The sequence below is a fragment of the Falco rusticolus genome, chromosome 13 (genome assembly GCF_015220075.1).
Source record: "Falco rusticolus isolate bFalRus1 chromosome 13, bFalRus1.pri, whole genome shotgun sequence".
Classification (NCBI taxonomy): Eukaryota; Metazoa; Chordata; class Aves; order Falconiformes; family Falconidae; genus Falco; species Falco rusticolus.
In genome coordinates, this window is record NC_051199.1 from 1,233,885 (window position 1) to 1,250,508 (window position 16,624).

Below are 16,624 nucleotides of genomic sequence, written 5' to 3' on the forward strand. Positions count from 1 at the left end.
ATTGGCTGTGGCGCGCCGCCAGGGCTGCCTTCTGATTGGTGGCGGCGGCTGAGGAGGTTTCCGGAAGGGGGCGGTGGGAGGAGAAGCAATATGGCGGCGGAGAGCGGAGAGGGACCACAGGAGATGATGGAGGGTGAGAGCCCGGTGGGGGCCGGCACGGCCGCGGCCGCTGAGGGGGTCGGGACGGCTCGCCTCTTGGGCAATGCTACTCTGCGGGGTGGCTGCCAGCTGCGCGCAGTAGGGCTTGTGGGCCTTCCGCGGCCAGGCGGCCCCCAGATGCCCACCCCGAGGACGTCTGCCCGGGGAGCCGGGGCCTGGCTGCCGCCGGGCCGGGCCGCGCCGCCCGAGCCCTGGGGCGACGTGCGCGTTACCTGGGGTGTGGCGTGGTGCTTGCCCCCTCCCCGGGGGCTCCACGCGCGAGAGGTGGAAGAAGGGGGTTTCTGAACATGGTTGTGATGTAAAGCCAAAGGCACTGAGAAAGAAGCCCCCAGCATGGCGGTGCTTTTTCTCAGTCGCCCCGTGAAACGAAAGCAAATACTGGGGGGGGGGGGTGAGGAGGAGTGAGGCGCTTCAGGTCCCCAGGGTCAGGGTGGCAATCATGGCAATCATAGTTGTGGCTGGGTAAATAGTGAAGGGATCTTGCAGGTTGTGCTGGGAGACTGTTGCTTTTATCTGCAGGGATTTTTTTCTTTTTTATGCCTTCACTTCTTTGTGTCGTTGGTACTATTCTGCATTATACTGATATTTTTTTTTTCTAAAAGCTTTTAAAATGTAATAGTTCTAATTCCATCTCCGTAGTCTTTGGAATTGCACTTCATTGATCTAAGAAATTTCCTTTTTCCTCCAGTCTTCTTCCCAGATTGTTGGTTTTAGGAAGATGTGAGGGGAGGAAAAAGTGCATCCAAAATCAAAGTAGAAACAAGGGGTAAGAGGCCTTTTATTTAAGACTAAACCTTTCATTTAGCTAATTTAGGATTTCTACTAACTGCATAGTGGTTTATGTGAATCCTGGTTATTATATCTACTTGCTGCTTCTTCCCCCTACCTCATTGCTGAAAATCACCTAATTCTGCTATTATGTATCTTACACAGTTGATAAGCGGATTGAATCGGAGGAGTCGGGAGACGAAGAAGGGAAGAAGCAAGCAGTTCGCTTAGTAACGGACCTCAGTCAGCAGAGCCTGAGAGATGAGCAGAACGGCGAGAACTCCGCAGGTAGCTTGCCAACCTAAATGTTTGCATTGGGAAGTGTTGTCTTACTGGTGTGTACAGTAATGTATATGTATCAGCCCTTTGTGTTTCTTGTGGCTACGTGGTAGTTGTATCAATATTAGTTAACAATGTGAATCTGCCCTAGAGTAATCTTCTTTAAAAATGAATAAATGGTAGTGTTGTTATTGCTAAAATAAAGCTGCCGCCTTTTTATGGAACCACTGATATTAGACCTTTAGGCTTTTTCTTATTTATTTATCCATCTACATTTCTCTTTGAAATATTTAATGCAGAGTATCTTTATTCATACTTTTTCAGCAGAAACATAGTAACTTTCTGTGGCAAGGTGCTGGAAATGTTCATTAGAAATAAACAAAAGCAGCTTTTCATCATTCTGCTTTAGCATATGTAGTTTTTCAGCTAAAGGGTTGGCAGATTCCTGTGGAAGGCGAAGACAACTATTTCTAGATAGACTGAAAAAAGCTCTCAATTTTATTTTTTTAATTTTAAAATTCTTAGATGCGTCAAAATTATATCTGTCTGAATCCTCTTGACTTTAAACTTTTGCTACTCTTTTTACTATTTGTATTAGAACATTGAGTAGAAGGGCTGACAGATTCTTTTAAGCCTGTGCATGTTTGGAAGGGTTTGCTTTTCAGTAGCTTGTATAGAATTTGTCAGAGCAAATCCATTTCTGAAGACCCAGTATGGCAGTATGATCTGGGCTTTTGTTGCCAGCTAACAACCTGAGATATAACAGCATCCTTCTGATAGAGATGTTCATGTGATGATTATTCGTCTGAAATGGAAGTGAAATACTGCAGCAAACTTTCTGCAGCAAATTTTAATCCTTTTTGACTGTGCATCTGCTGCAGATCCCTCCTAATCTTAGCCTGGCCCTTCAGAATTTGCAAAAGTGTCTTCCAAACTAGTAAATTAGAAGAATTTAAAATCTCATCTCTTAACTAAATGAACTCTATCTAGGTCTAGTTCATTGTTGATTGCAAAAAAACCCTATAAATTAATTTTAAAAAAAATATGCTGTGGTGATGTCTGTAGAAGTATAAGAGAACACCTCGTAAACTACATCCTGAGCACTCTGATTAATATAACCATGCAGGTCAGTCAGTCACAGTTTTCCTATGCATATGTGTAACATTAAATGTTCATTCAACTGATGTAATTTAGTTATGTGTTTAAGGTTATATTTTGTATGTTGTTCCCCTGGGAATTATAATATTAGAGAAAATGCCTTCACTGGAATAAAGGTACATCAATTGAAGCAAGAAATACATATTCAGATTTGGTTGATGGATTACACTGGATAATGTAATGACTGTATTGCTACTTCTTCCGTCCTGTTAGGATTCAGGAAACTCCTACTAGGGCAGAAACCAAGCGGAGGAGTGATTTTTGGAACGTTTGAGTTTCCACAGCCAGCTTTGAGTTTCTCAGCTGAAAGGAAAATGGAGTTTTCCACATTCTTCATAGGAGATCATAAATAGAAAAAGCTCAAGCAGTTGAAATTTCAAATTCATCATTTAGCTAATTCTCTGAGGAATAGCGCCTCTGTTTAGAAAGCTTATAACTTAGCTATTTATAATATTTTTCATGCAAATGCAGTTAAAAAGTGTCGTTAGGCTTTTAGTTGCTTTAAATGCTTGTGGTACTGTGAACTTATGTAACGCAGTAACTACTGTTTCATATTGTGGAATTTGTGGTTCCTGAATGTTGTATTTTTTCCCTACATCTGCGAAGCTGTGTAGCTTGCAGGCATGGGTTACACAGAAATTCACTTAAGTAACTTCGCTGCCAGAGTAGTGTTTTTTTCCCCTTGAGAAACCTGCTGCTCTAAAAATTGTGGACTGAAGTGCTGTTTGCATACTTAATGTATGCAAGTAAAATTGCAGTTCTGTTTGTAAAGTGATTGTAGAAGGGTCAGGTAACGGTGTTTATGTACACTTGGTTAAAAAATAAAATGTTGGTTGACAATAGGACTGTAAATTTTCTAGAACTATTTTAGTTTCTCTTCTTTGAGAGAAAATGTACTTTAATGTTCTTGTACCAATACTTACCAGTGTTGTTGGTATACACCTCACTCAGGCTGCTATATGGACAGTGTTTTATACACAGTTACATAAACTTAATGAGAGTTGGCCTTATTACATAAATGCTAGTGCCTCTGTACAGTTTTAAATTGCTTCTGTTTCAGTGAATTCCATATACATATCCTATGTGATTTGGTTTTGCACCTTCAGACTTGAGCACTTCTTTCCCATGCTGACTCTACCAGGACTGGTCACTCGAAGCCGTATTGCAAAGATATGAGGGGTTACCCTTTGACAGATCCCAAAACAGAGTACTTAACACATCGCCAAAACCAAATGTGTATGAATGGTCTGTAATGGGTGCTGTGATTAAATGCATCATTTTATAGAGAAACCTGCTAGCCAAACAAAGTTGAAGAATTTTTTGTTGAAGAGTGTTTTCTTTACTGAGTGCATGACTGGCTTTACTTGTTGCTGGACAACTTTAAAGTCTCAAAAGGAGAAGTTCCTTCACTATAAGCACTAAGTTACTGCAAGTACAGCTTGGGGGTTTGGAGGTTTTATGCGATATCTCAAATAACTGTTGTTCCAAACCTGGGCTGTGTTCCTGTCGGCTGTAAATTCAGCTAGGGTGCTTGTTTGGCTTGGAGCGCTTTGTACTGGCAGCCTTTGCACCCTAGAAATAGGTCCAAGGAGGTACAGCCTCGGTAGCAGCAGAGTAGGGTATTCTTCTCCCCTACTGAAGTGCATAGCTTCTTATCTGGAAGAAAAATAAGACAATTCAAGCATTGCCCACTGCTAAAATGCTGACAGGCATATGTATGCGTGTTCCGGTGGCATTTCTGTACCGCCATTCAGTGTCACCAAGCCTACCAGCTCATTTTGCATCCCCAAAATGTAATTTATGCTCCCTGCTACTTTATGCTATAAAAAAATATTAAAAGATGAGGGACAGAGGATTACTTCTCAGTCTTGACTTCCGTAAGTCAGTTCAGTTAGTGCTCTTTCCTGTTTGAATGCCCAGGCAAGAGCAGTAGCCCAAATACAGCAAGGTAAATGGTGGTGTGTGGAGTTTTTGAAACCTTGGAGTTTGGCAATATGAAAAATGGTAATGCTTGTGTTGTTCATCCTGGCAATACTACTTACAATGCCAAGCATGAGTAGGAGAAATACTCGTTAAGTATAGGGGGCATTTGGCATTTACAAGGATGTTGTAACCGTGCTGGGCTATAAAAATAGCTATTACTTCTCAGTTAATGGAATGAGCTTGCATACAGTAATGCAGGAGTTAATGCAAAGCCTTTGGGACTTGACTGTAATTAAAGTTCCTTGGTTTTTTGGTAGTACAGAAGCTACACAGATGAAGTAGAAAGGGTTTGCATGTTGTATGTCTTTTTGCAAAGTCAAATTAGACTTTCTTTTGAAATTGATGCAACCAGCCCACAGTCTTCAACAAATGGGAGTTGGGTTTGAATTATTCAGCATGAATTTATCCAGTAAACTTCACTCCCTCTTGTGCTGTGATAGAAGCACAGCAAATGTTGGGCAGTCTTCCAGAGCCATGAAGGCATTTCCCAGGAAAATGTACGCAGTGTGATAAACAACATTTTCTAGCATATTAGTGAGTTCATTCAAACAAAAGAAGGGAGGTCCACGCAAAAAGGTACACGACTGACATAAACTGGCAGAATTTATGGAAGAAATGCCGAAGGGTGGGGTTACTGAGATTGCTTGGCCATTCCTGGCACTATTTCTAGACAGTTTAGATTCCTTCTTGGTAGTGTTGTATTAGGTTCAGAGGAGCACAGACACTCTGAATGGTGCATCTTTGGAGGGAAGATGGCCCTAAGTCTTAAAAAAAAAAAAAAGGAATCCTGCCCAGATCAGTCCTAAGCTAGTGTTACTCAGCAGCCACAGAGGCAGGCTGGGGAAGATGCTGTTCTTTCCATCTTTTGCATCTAAACGTGAAATTCTGTCATTAAAAAAACTTTTTTTCACAACTGCCTGTCACAATGAAAGCCAAATAGGTGAGGTATATTTTTAATGCAGTCGAATATCTGTGTATCTCATGTGCTGCTGCTTCCAAGCAGCATTTGCCCTCTTTGTAGCAAAAGTTTATAATGTATTTGCTTCTCCTGCAGGGGAAGCAGAGACACCAGTGGACATGGAGACAATTAGCCTGGACCCAGAAGCCGAGGTAAAGGCAGATTTTTGTCATTACGGGCTTTATACAGCAGGAAGAACAGGTAGGCAAAGGCAAGTATTGAGACCTGATTAAAAGACTGAATTCTTCTGAAGGTGCTGGCTACCATGGTTTTCCTCAGAATTGATTGAGAGCCTTTAGAAGTGTTTTATTCATGATCCGTAGCTGAAACATTGTTAGTAATTTAGAATTTTAAATTAAACGTGGAGGCACTGAAAGTAGGGCTATGCTGCAAGCATTATTGACACGCTACAAGCTTTTGTGAGAATATATTTAATGAACAGGTTGCTCCTGTTGGACCCATGATTTGTAATAGGCACAGCTACTTAACCAGCCTTGGTGGCGTCATCAGCCTGTTAGCTGGAGAGTTTTTGAGCTTGGGTGAAGTGCTGTCTTTCTCTTTGACCTGCAAAATTGGAACATCTGGGGCTAGACAGCACAGATGTGAAGTGTATCAGCTGATTGCCAGTGCAAAGTTAACGTTCACAGAACCACCAGATTATTTGAATTATCAGTGGTTCCTGTTCATCTGAGGCCTGGAACTGGAAATAGCAAGGTGTGTTCCAGGTAAGCCCGAGAAAAGTGAGTGAGAGAATTTTATGCAACACTTCATTTGCGCTTAGCAACAGAATTTGTCTTAGAAAATTCAGAATTTACTGCAAAAGATTTCTAATTTTGGCAAAACAATGCTCAGACTCAGGAAAGGGCTGTTGCCTTTTGGCACACACTGTATTTGCAGTTAGTTAACAAGCTTAGGCCACGTGCTTCACCTGTGGTGGTAAAATCATGTACCAAACCCAATTTTCAGAAGCTCTTTGAAGGAAAGTTTTAATGAGCTACACATTTTGTAAGAGTAATTTTCCTTAGAACACAGTACCAGGTTGGTCTTTGAAGAGTGTTTTGAAACAATTGCCGAGTCCCTCCATTTGTCTTTCAGGATGTTGACTTGAATCATTTCCGAATTGGGAAGATTGAAGGATTTGAGGTGCTCAAGAAAGTGAAGGTAACAGTTCTAAGGAATAGAGAATGCCTCTTGGATGGAGATTTTGCATATCTAACCTGTAAGAGGAAAGATACATGAGTCCCTTTTTGGCTGAGATACAAATGAGTTCACTTCATGTTTAATGGAAGCAGGTAGTGTTTACACATTTGTCAAGTAGTAATAAATCCTGGGGTTTTGCAAGCTGGTTTTGGAAATGGATGAGTGACAACTCATCAGGGCTCATTCTAAGAGATACATTCTGACTTGTGCAGCAGGCTTAATGTAGAATAACGTAAGTCGGAAAGGACCTCTGGAGGTCTCTAGTAAACTCCTGCTCAAAGCAGGTCCAGCTAAAGCATGTTGCTTTGGACCTTCTCCAGTCAAGCTCTTGAGTATTTCCAAGAATTACATAGCTTCTTTGAGTTGCTGTCTGACCATGTTTGTGGTAAAAAGATTTCCTTATGTAGAGTTGAAATAAAAGATTCTATTAAAAAAAATACCCCAATCCACAAACAAACAAAACCCCATAAAACTCACTGGTGGGGGGGGAAAGCCCAACATTATTGTCAGTATGCCAGAAGGCATTGCATGCTCTCATTCGTATCTATTTTCCTGTTTGTTTTCAAACTTTTCCCCAACCGTTAGACTCTATGCCTCCGTCAGAATTTGATTAAGTGCATTGAGAACCTGGAGCAATTGCACACCTTGCGGGAACTAGATCTCTATGACAATCAAATTCGGAAGATCGAGAACTTGGAGTCCCTGGTGGAACTTGAGTGAGTCCAGGGGAATCACCAGGCTTAGGTTGAGGGTGGTTTACCACTCACTGAGTTTATCACACTGTACTTATTACTGTATTTATCACCTAGGCCTTTCTTATGATTCGTTTGGGTGCTCTGTGAGAGGGTAGTGTCAGTTCTCCATTGATATTTAACCTGTGCAGTAAACTAGTTTCATTATCCCAAAGCTCACCAGGGGCAGTCAGCTGGAAATGGTACATGTGCTGTATAAGGCAGCGAGAATGATAGCTGCAGATTCTGTGCAGGTGTGGAAGCGCTCAGGCACCCCTTGCTCTTGGCAGTGAGAGCTCCGTATAAGAGATTTTTATTCCTGCAAAAAATGCCAAGAGATTTCAGGTGACATTAGGACTTTTTTTGGAGGGTGTTAGGAAAGGAGTAGTGCTCTTCCCAGTTTCTGGCACTTGTCTGATCACTCTGGAGGTATGTTACAGAACTCTTCCCGCTGGGGCCAGGAGGACTGACCTGCTTCCCACAGTCGTCCTTATGGGAGGCCTTGACATTGTCCTGTCAGAGGTAGATCTTGTAGGCTTGTATCTTTCCCAAAGAACATGCAATATTGAAGATTGGCTTCCTCTCACAGTGGCAGTTCTATGACTGGGCAAAATGATGGCTATCTTCTGCCTGTGATAGTTGTTATTTTTTTACTGCCTCGCTCCCCTGGCCCAGACACACTATAAAGGTATTTTGGAAGTTATATTTGTTGTAATTTCTGATCAAAAAAACCCCACTTGTGACTAGCTTCAAGGCCTAGCAAAGTGCTTGATCTGCAGATAGTGAAGTCCACTAATTTACAAGTGCCTGTTCCAGAATCATCCGTGCCTGATGGACTGAAGAGACCTTTGTTTTGCTTTACCTCAGGATCCTGGACATCTCCTTTAATGTTCTGCGACACATTGAGGGACTAGATCGGCTTACTCAACTTAAAAAACTATTCCTTGTCAACAACAAAATCAGCAAAATTGAGAATCTGAGCAACTTGCAGATGCTACAGATGTTAGAGTTGGGATCCAATCGAATTCGGGTAGGTTTGATGTACAGAATGTTAGCTGGAGAATTTTAAGCTCTTTGGCTTGTGATTAGCCTTCTCTGACAGTGCACTTTGTTGACATTTACCTTCAATGTTATTCTAAAAAGAACTGTTCCAGTTATTTAATGTGTAATTGCTTATTGCTGTGCATGCTGGATCCTTTAATTAATGTATGCATGTGGTGCCTGGCTACTGAATTGCTATTTATGCATTTCTCTCTTTAATGAACTCATGCATCCCCTGTGTGCTGCCTTTTGCAGATGACTCTTTGCTCCTGCTAGAGAGCCAAGCCTATCAAATCCAGCAATTACTGTTTTCTCTTACCTTCCTAGAGGCTGGCATTGTGTTGATAGAATTAAGTTTGCATTCAGCAGGTTTTAGTTTGATTTGTATGTGTAATGGATAGCCTGCTACAACAATCAGTCTCACTCAGAAAAAATTTTTTCTTGAGGCTGTGCTCTGAAATGCCTCAAAAACCTGGTAGTGTACTGCAGATTACTTTTTCTTTATTGTGCAGTTTGTGACTTTTTCTATTTAGGTGATAAATCTGCCACTTAAAGGGAAGCAATTCTGAGTAGCGCCTCCTACCGTTAAAGTACGCTTTTCTGCGTTTTGCCCAGTTTAAGAGAACTGGTGAAACAGATGACACAAAAGACCTGCAGCATAAAAAGTAAACTACTGATTTTTTTAGAAGCTTTTTAAATTATGTGTACTTTAGAAAATACTTGTAATGGGTGAGTGCATTTCAATCTAAAAATTGTCGAAGCTGTCACTCCCCATTTACAGTCTCTGAAAAATTACTTGTTATGCTGAAAGAGCAAATTAGAAAAATAGCTGTCTGTATTTCAAGCCTTGTGGAAGCACACTGCTTTTTCTAGAAAAGAAGGAAACTTCAGTTATTGTAAACCTTTTAAGGCAGAAATGTGTGCTGCTTTTATGAACTGGAAAAACTTTATTTTGCTCCTAAAGCTAAACTAGACTGAATTTTTTTTCCATCCAGAGGATTTTTTACTTTGGAAACAAAATTACATAGGAGGAATAAATCTAAAGTGTGAGAACGTCAGCCAGATCAGATGAGTGATTAGGAATCTTATGAGTTTGCATATGTCGGGGCAACAGGAGTTAGAGATGCACTTTGCTTTTTTCAGAAACATAACAGGCTAAGCACACTGATCCTTACCTTTCAAAAGCTGGGTGAAGCAAAACTACTGTATTCCATATCTAAGCATCGTTACCTTCTGGGGAAAAAAAAAAAAAAAGCAGCTAGATTTCCGAGTTGGTGCATACTGGTGGTACGTTGCCACCAATGTTGTCAAGCCAAAGAATATATTTTAAACAGTTGGGTTAGATTTACTTTATGTATGTTTTCTTGTTGAGCCTGAGCATGTTAACAAAACAAAATAACCAAAAATCCTGAAGTTATCAGTGTATGGGTAACACAAGCTTTTTAAATTATTTTTAGCATTTTTTCTGTTTATTTGTTAATTCTGTTCTGGCTTCTTCAAACAGCACTGCTCTAAGCTTCTAATTGCTTTATTTGAGTGAGTAACCTGTGCCTAGGCTAGGCATGAAGAAATACATCTCATGTTATTTGGGGGCATCTAGACTCTTTTAGTAGTTCTCTGTTGGTAGGGTGACCTGGCCATGTGCTTTACAGGTGGGCATATCCTTAATTCTTTAGGGTAGAAGCCTATGGGCAGCGTTCTTGGCCCTGAGATGCCTGATACACTCCACTCATATGTATTAAAGCTTCTGCAGTAATGCTGTCTTAGTCATTTTGTTGCAGACTCTAACCTTTCAGAGTGCACTTGCCCTGAAGTCCATCATGACTTACTAAGCATTTATAGTTCTGTTCCTCTCATCTGAATAATGGGGAAGCAGAACTTCATGCTTGAGCTGATACATTTCATGCTTTTTTTTCCAAAGTTGGACTGAGGTTACTATAAGGCAAGCACTTTTTTATTTGTTCCTTAGGTTTTTTCCCCCTCATGTCCATCTGTTTGATACTCTTAACTTAAATGTGGCTTTTTTTATAGCTTTAAGCAGTCTTTTTTTTTTTTTTTTCTTTTTTTTTTTTTCCCCTGACTGTTTCTTCTCAGTATCCTCAGAGTCACAAGTATTTCCTCCTCAGGGCTGGGAGAGCTACCAATGAGCAGCAAATCTATCATTTTCTTGCAAGGTCAAAACAGGGGTAAGTCCACAGGCTGGAAGGAGGGTGAATCCAGATCTGATAAACACCTTATGCTGAATCTATTGGCAATTGTGGGATAGAGTAATGTGTGTGTTTTGTGTCCATCTTCCTTGTCCTTCCTTTATACGTGCACAGGTAAACGTGTGTGCACACACACTGAGTAATGTCATCAGTGCTAGGACTCCGTGGCCTGTCTCACCAGTACTATTAGTCTCTGAAACTCTGCCAGGCAAGAAGGGTGTGGAAAAGCAGAGGTGTCACAAGCTCTGTGTGTATTAAGATGCACAGTTATGTGTGTATCTATATCCATATTACTGCTCTTCTGTGAGCTGAAGTCTATTTTTAAAATTCTTTTAACAGCACTTTTTTTTTTTTAATTAAGAGGCTTTCCCCTGAAAAAAAAATGGTTTTCTTTCCTTCTGAAAAGCCCAATACTCTTTCCCCCTTTTGTTCTCCTTTCTGGTGTCCCTTCTCCTCATGCCTCACAGAGATCCTAATTTTCTCCCACTGAAGGGTGACCTTAGGACTTAAACTGGTATAGTGTAGTATATGTTCTGCCAGTAGGATGTAAATTTAAGATAGTAGCATGTATATTTGAAACATGTATATCACTTAAATTGGTGTGTGTATGTTCTGACAGTAGCATGAATGTGTAGCTGGTAGTTAAATATACTATCACATACACCCATGAGACAGTTAGCCGTGCTTATGATAGAAGCTGTTGTGCAGAGAATCTGAAGACCTTGCCTCTGACTGTATTATGCAGTCACTGATGGTCAGGACTAAATTTGCAAATTGTATTTTCTTCTCCCAGGCTTTCTTTCCGTTCACTAGTGACAGATTGCTCTTGCTTCACAAAAGGGTATTTCCTGCCCCTCGTGGCCCAGGGAACGTTACTTGCGGTGCTTTTTGAGCCTTTTCATTCTCTGCTTTTGCTGCCCAGACAGTGGAGGCAACAGCTGGGACAAAGCAGTATGACCCTTGCTGAAAATCAGTGAATAGTAGTGCCACAAGCCAGCTGTCACACGGACTGAGGTTCACTGTCACTGCGCAAAGTCCTGCACTTTCTCTGCTCTAGGGTCATGAGGGAGGCCCTGCCTTGTGTGCGCTTTGTGCTGTGGAACTGGCAGGCTTTTGTTTCTCAGGAGTGCAGCTCCCTGGGCCAAGGCTATGAAATGCCAACCACATGTACAGGCTGGAGTTCCAAATCACAGTAATAACACTGTCTCCTTTGGTCTTTTTCCAGGCAATTGAAAACATAGATGCCTTGGCTAATCTTGACAGTCTGTTCCTTGGAAAGAATAAAATCACCAAGCTCCAGAACTTGGATGCGCTGACAAACTTGACTGTGCTCAGTATACAGGTATTGATTCTACTTGTACTGTAACATTTTGAACAGCCTTGGTTACATGAACAGTCTTGTAATTTATGATAAGCTTTTCTGAATCAGCAGGTCTGGTGTTTGAGTTGAACTCTTGTACTGGAAGAAAGTGTAATAACTTTGTGTTACTTTTCTCATCCTTTCATATTAAATGAGACTGACAGTGATAAAATGATAATACAAATGTTTGATTTTTATGGAAGAACAGGAAAAGAATGTTATCTCCCATTTCCTTCGTCAAATACTGTTTGCTAATATATTGCAATAACACCAAATGAATTATGCCAGGGAAGTCATAATGGCAGTGGGCTCAACGTCACTGCCTTCTTCCTGAGGAGGGAAGAACTGTAAACAAGCCTGTGCTAAATGAAATCTGTCCTTAATGACCTTATGGAAACGTTCTGCCTTTTTGAAAGGTGAAGTAAAACATACTCAACTCATTCCTTTCGTTGAGTCTTCTCATCCCTGTGACAGTGCTAGTATGTCGTAGTACCTCTTGCAGCCGTTGGCTGGAAGGGTGAACTTGCTATGTGTTGTAGTATCTCTATGCATCATTATGCTACAGGACATAAAGAATTACATACATCAGAGTGTATTGGGATTGAAGTGTTATAACTTCCCTTTTGAACATACCGTTAAAAAGACCTACAAAATGAATGCTATTAATGTGTGGGCCTGTTGTTTCTGAAGACACCAAACGTAAAACTTTCAGGCTACAACTTTTGATGGGAAGGTCAGTCCATTCCTTCTAAACTTAGTTTTAGGCTCTCGTGGAACTTCCTTGTGCATCAGTGGTACAGAGATTAAATGAGCTGAGCTTGTGAGATCAATGGAGACCCAAGCAGACTGGTTCCTCTTCCCATCCATACTTCAGAGAAATGCTTTTTTTCCACTGACTCACTTGTGTTTTGGCTTGTTTAGTGTGGACTTAAATTGCTCTTACACTTTCAGAATAACCGTCTGACCAAGATTGAGGGGCTGCAGAGCTTGGTGAATTTGCGTGAGTTGTACCTTAGCCACAATGGCATCGAAGTCATCGAGGGACTGGAGAACAATGTGAGCAGGCTTTTGCAAACTGTGTGACAGAACTGTGGCAGTAAACTGCTCCTGTTAGCGGCTGTGCTTTTCTGGAAGTTTTTGTTCTTTAGCTTCCCCAGCTACATATGAGGTCCTGAATCTCTTGAAAAGACCACAAAGATTTTAAGTGTTTCTTAGGCTAAAGTATCTTGCATGAGTGAAGCTTCTCCAGATCTTCTGGAGCAGAACTGTTCATGACCTGGGAAAGGGGAAGCACAAGATGTGGTTAATACAGCATCCTTGGGTGATCAGCAATGGAAAGACTGATGGCGGCAGCTGGCTGCCTCTGCTGCAGCCTTTTGGGCAGCAGTTTGTAGATAATCGTGAGTTCTTTTCAATAGGACAACTGGACGTGGGAGAATAAGAGAAACAAGCTGTGTCATGTGGCTTGCCTGTGTCAGTATGCATTTCTAGATTACTGGTTAGGATTGATTTCACAGAAGCTTGTAGTGTTTTCACTCTCACCCAGCAGTAGATGGCATTGTTAGAGAGCAGAGACAATCTGGAACTTAGTTGGCTGTGTGCAAGGCAGAAAAAAACCCCCTTTCTCTAAAATTGTTGAGTTTCCTGCTGCAAAAAGTTTCTTCCAACTCTGCTGCTAAAGAAGATGCTTGTGATCTGATTTCTAATGGATTTCTCTTCTTAATGTACTGTGAGCAAAGCTGCTGTTCAGGACTCCTTGGCTGGCAGTTGCCATCTGGCCAGTAACTGCTTTCACTTTCGTCACATGGCTGCTGGGAGATCAGTAACCCAGCTTAATTTAAAAGTCTTCCTTGCTATATTTAGACAGTGAGAGTTCTTGTGCTGCCTGTAAGCAGCTGGCAATAGTGTGTCTTTGCTTCTGACAGTTTCAAACTCTAGACCTGAAAAAAGTGGGACAGAGAAGATGAAAAGAAATCCGGTCTAATGTTTTTGTGTTTGCTTGTCTAGAACAAACTCACAATGCTGGATATTGCATCCAACAGAATCAAGAAGATTGAAAATATCGGTCATCTAACGGAGCTGCAGGAATTCTGGGTAAGTGCAGGATGGAGCTGTTCCCTGAGATGTCCGTACAATGGTGAAAGAAACCCTTCTGATGGGGAGCAGTGTGGGGGGCCGTGGGTGGGTGTACGTGTATGTCGTAGAGTATCTCTTCTACTGGTGACCAACTTGAAGATCTTGACAGCCTACATGGATAGAGTATATGATGGTTTCCCTTAAGGAAAGAGTTGAGCTTAAAAAATTCTTTGCAGGGCTTTGCTTGGAGGTAATGAGCCTGTCTCCGTCTAGGAAAGAGGCCCTGCCTTCGTGTGTGATGGCTATGAAACAGCCTGACTGTGTCCTATTTTTGCAGATCTCCTCTTTCTCTAAGTGAGCGTAACGATGTAACGGGGGAAGCTGATATTGTCTCCCCACTGCACAGCACCTGCTCAGAGCAGAGTAAATACATTCACGTCATCATAAATATGAAGAAAATGAAACCATCAAAATGGTTTACTTCCATTCCTGTGAGGGAGATAACTGTTCAGGGTTGCTTGGGTTTCTTTCTGGCACCCTAAACAGTTAAGCCCTTTGTCATTCATAAGTCTTGTCAGGAAATAAGCAGAGACACCCCTCCTAAAACATCAGTACCCTGCCACGTTTGGGAGCTGTTTACAAATCTGCTCATTTGGGGGAAGAAGCAGCAGATGTTCTTGAGCTGGTGTGTGCTTTAGCTCTTGTAGAGTTTCTGCATGTCAAGGCTGAGAATAAGAGTTGTGCTGCTTCATGTCGGTCACTTGGAGTTCTGTTATTTGAACTCTGGGGCAGAGGCTGAGATAAAAGTAGTGAAAGGCAACGGCAAATGATGCTAAGCTAGAGCCTGTATTTGAGGCTGTTTGGACAATTTTCCTCATCTTGCAGTGTGACTTAGACAGCTAGTGCTGATCTGGCCGTGCCTGTTCCATAAGGGTGTCTTTAAATAGCAGGAGCAGAGAAGCCCATTTAACGTGACATCTTTTGGGGGGTAAGAATGAGACAGTGCAATGTGGCTGGCATGGGACCTTTTGTGATCCTTTGCAATTTCCTCCAGTCGTCCTCTTTACTGTTGCTCTGCTTATGGAAGGCGGCATTGCACAGCTGGTTTCGCTTGTTTTACAGAAAGTAAAGGGAAGATCCTAACCTCATTGGACTTAAATGTGCTACTGTTTTTGCAAACTAAAAGAGTCCTTTCTCAAGGCAGAGCATTGGCCAAGATCCATTAGCAGAACGCAGAAAATGCCCTCCTAGCTCTTTTTGCGCTGTGTTGAGAAAAAAAAAAAAAGTTATGTGCTTTTTGATGAGAGCAAGGCAGAATTTTCTTTGAGAAAAAGTGTTGCATCTACTAATCTATATTTTTTTCACTGACTGTGGAGATGAAGTCACATGACAAAGTCCTTTGACACCTTAAGGAAGCAGAATTTCAAATCCTGTATACCATGGAAATCTAACTTTCCCAGTACCACCTCCCCTGTGGAGGGACTGGGACTTCTTAGGGTCAAGTGACTTTGCTGAAGCAGTGTTGTGATGAGCTGTAGCAGAATGAAAAGGCTAGCAGGTGTTCTTCAGAATCTTAGTCCAGGGTCTTAACTACAAAGCAGTCTTCAGCTGGAACACTGGTCCCAATGATGAAGCAGTTTTCTTTGACTGAACTAGCTGGAAGGAGGCAGCAGGAAAAAATAGAGCCACTTACCTGCCACACAGCAAACAGGGTGCACAGTTTTCAGTTTACTGTGGGTGCCTGATGTGAGGAAGAACAGTTGTTGAGGCGGGGCAGAGAAAACCTGTTGTGGGAAGTGAAGATGGATTAGCAAGGCCTGGAGTGTGAGACGGGAAAGCACATTCTGAGGCTCCAGGGGGAGAAGGATCATATAGCCAGGGTTGTCTTACATGCGCGTGAAGCATTGCTGCCCCTGGGTAGGAGTAATCCTCCTGAGCAGTATCGGCGTGGCTAGGTTCCTGCTAACCAGGCTTGGCTTGGAAGTATCTTGTTTGTGTGAGCGTGCCTGTATGTGCTCTGCAGATGAACGATAATCTTGTCGAGAGCTGGAGTGACCTGGATGAGCTGAAAGGAGCGAAAAACTTGGAAACCGTATATCTGGAACGCAACCCCTTGCAGAAGGATCCCCAGTACCGGCGCAAAATAATGCTGGCCCTCCCCACTGTCCGGCAGATTGATGCCACGTTTGTTCGATTCTGAACCTCCTGCTGCCCTCCCTCTCTCCCGCTCCTTGAAGAAATGTCCCAGCTGGGTTTTTTATCCACTTACCACTCCCCAGGTCTTCAGTACACTGACACTCGCAGGGCAAATAGTCAATAAAAAGCACTGAATACCAGATCTTGTGTACAATGCACTCATTGTTTTTGAAATGTTGTTGTTGTTATTATTATTAAATCTTAACACAAGAGACTTCCTTGTGCTTGCATCTGTTATTTACGGGCAAGGTTTTCCCAGAAAGTGTTAGCAACAGGCTGAAGCCACTTGGAGGCATTTGCTGACTTTTATTGACTCTCGGACACACCTTTAAGTTAGTAATGTCCTTGCAAACATTGCTGTTGAATCCAGGCTTAACAGTAGTCTGTTAAAATGTGAAAGGACAGTGACAGTGTTTCTGTGGGAAGAATCCAACAAAGATGCCCATCCAGGTTATCACGCGTAGGTCAGTGCTAAATACCTGCTTGTGCAACCCCTGGCAGGGGAAGG

The 16,624-nt window shown here is 42.0% G+C and overlaps 1 protein-coding gene across 3 annotated transcripts; it reads left to right on the forward strand.

Annotated features, from left to right (window-relative positions):
• Positions 1 to 3: 3 nt before the first annotated feature.
• PPP1R7 (protein phosphatase 1 regulatory subunit 7) lies at positions 4 to 16,330 on the forward strand. Of its 3 annotated transcripts, XM_037406243.1 has the most exons (11): positions 51 to 133; positions 848 to 925; positions 1,093 to 1,215; positions 5,402 to 5,457; positions 6,401 to 6,466; positions 7,091 to 7,221; positions 8,104 to 8,266; positions 11,710 to 11,826; positions 12,796 to 12,900; positions 13,852 to 13,938; positions 15,944 to 16,330. In XM_037406243.1, the coding sequence occupies exons 4-11, from the start codon at positions 5,425 to 5,427 to the stop codon at positions 16,118 to 16,120; spliced, it is 879 nt and encodes a 292-aa protein (XP_037262140.1). In that variant the 5' UTR covers positions 51 to 133; positions 848 to 925; positions 1,093 to 1,215; positions 5,402 to 5,424; the 3' UTR covers positions 16,121 to 16,330. The 3 variants fall into 3 exon arrangements, with proteins under 3 accessions (XP_037262139.1, XP_037262141.1, XP_037262140.1); XM_037406242.1 differs by lacking the exon at positions 848 to 925 and having other exon boundaries at positions 4 to 133; XM_037406244.1 differs by lacking the exon at positions 848 to 925 and having other exon boundaries at positions 4 to 133; positions 13,887 to 13,938; positions 15,944 to 16,057.
• The last annotated feature ends 294 nt before the right edge of the window (positions 16,331 to 16,624 follow it).

Bases quoted from the DNA above. Each gene is read 5' to 3' on its own strand.
- PPP1R7 (XM_037406242.1), top strand. From the start codon at position 91: ATGGCGGCGGAGAGCGGAGAGGGACCACAGGAGATGATGGAGG. The intron at 134-1,092 runs GTGAGAGCCCGG...TATCTTACACAG, and splicing joins ACCACAGGAGATGATGGAGG to TTGATAAGCGGATTGAATCG. The intron at 6,467-7,090 runs GTAACAGTTCTA...CCCAACCGTTAG, and splicing joins AGGTGCTCAAGAAAGTGAAG to ACTCTATGCCTCCGTCAGAA.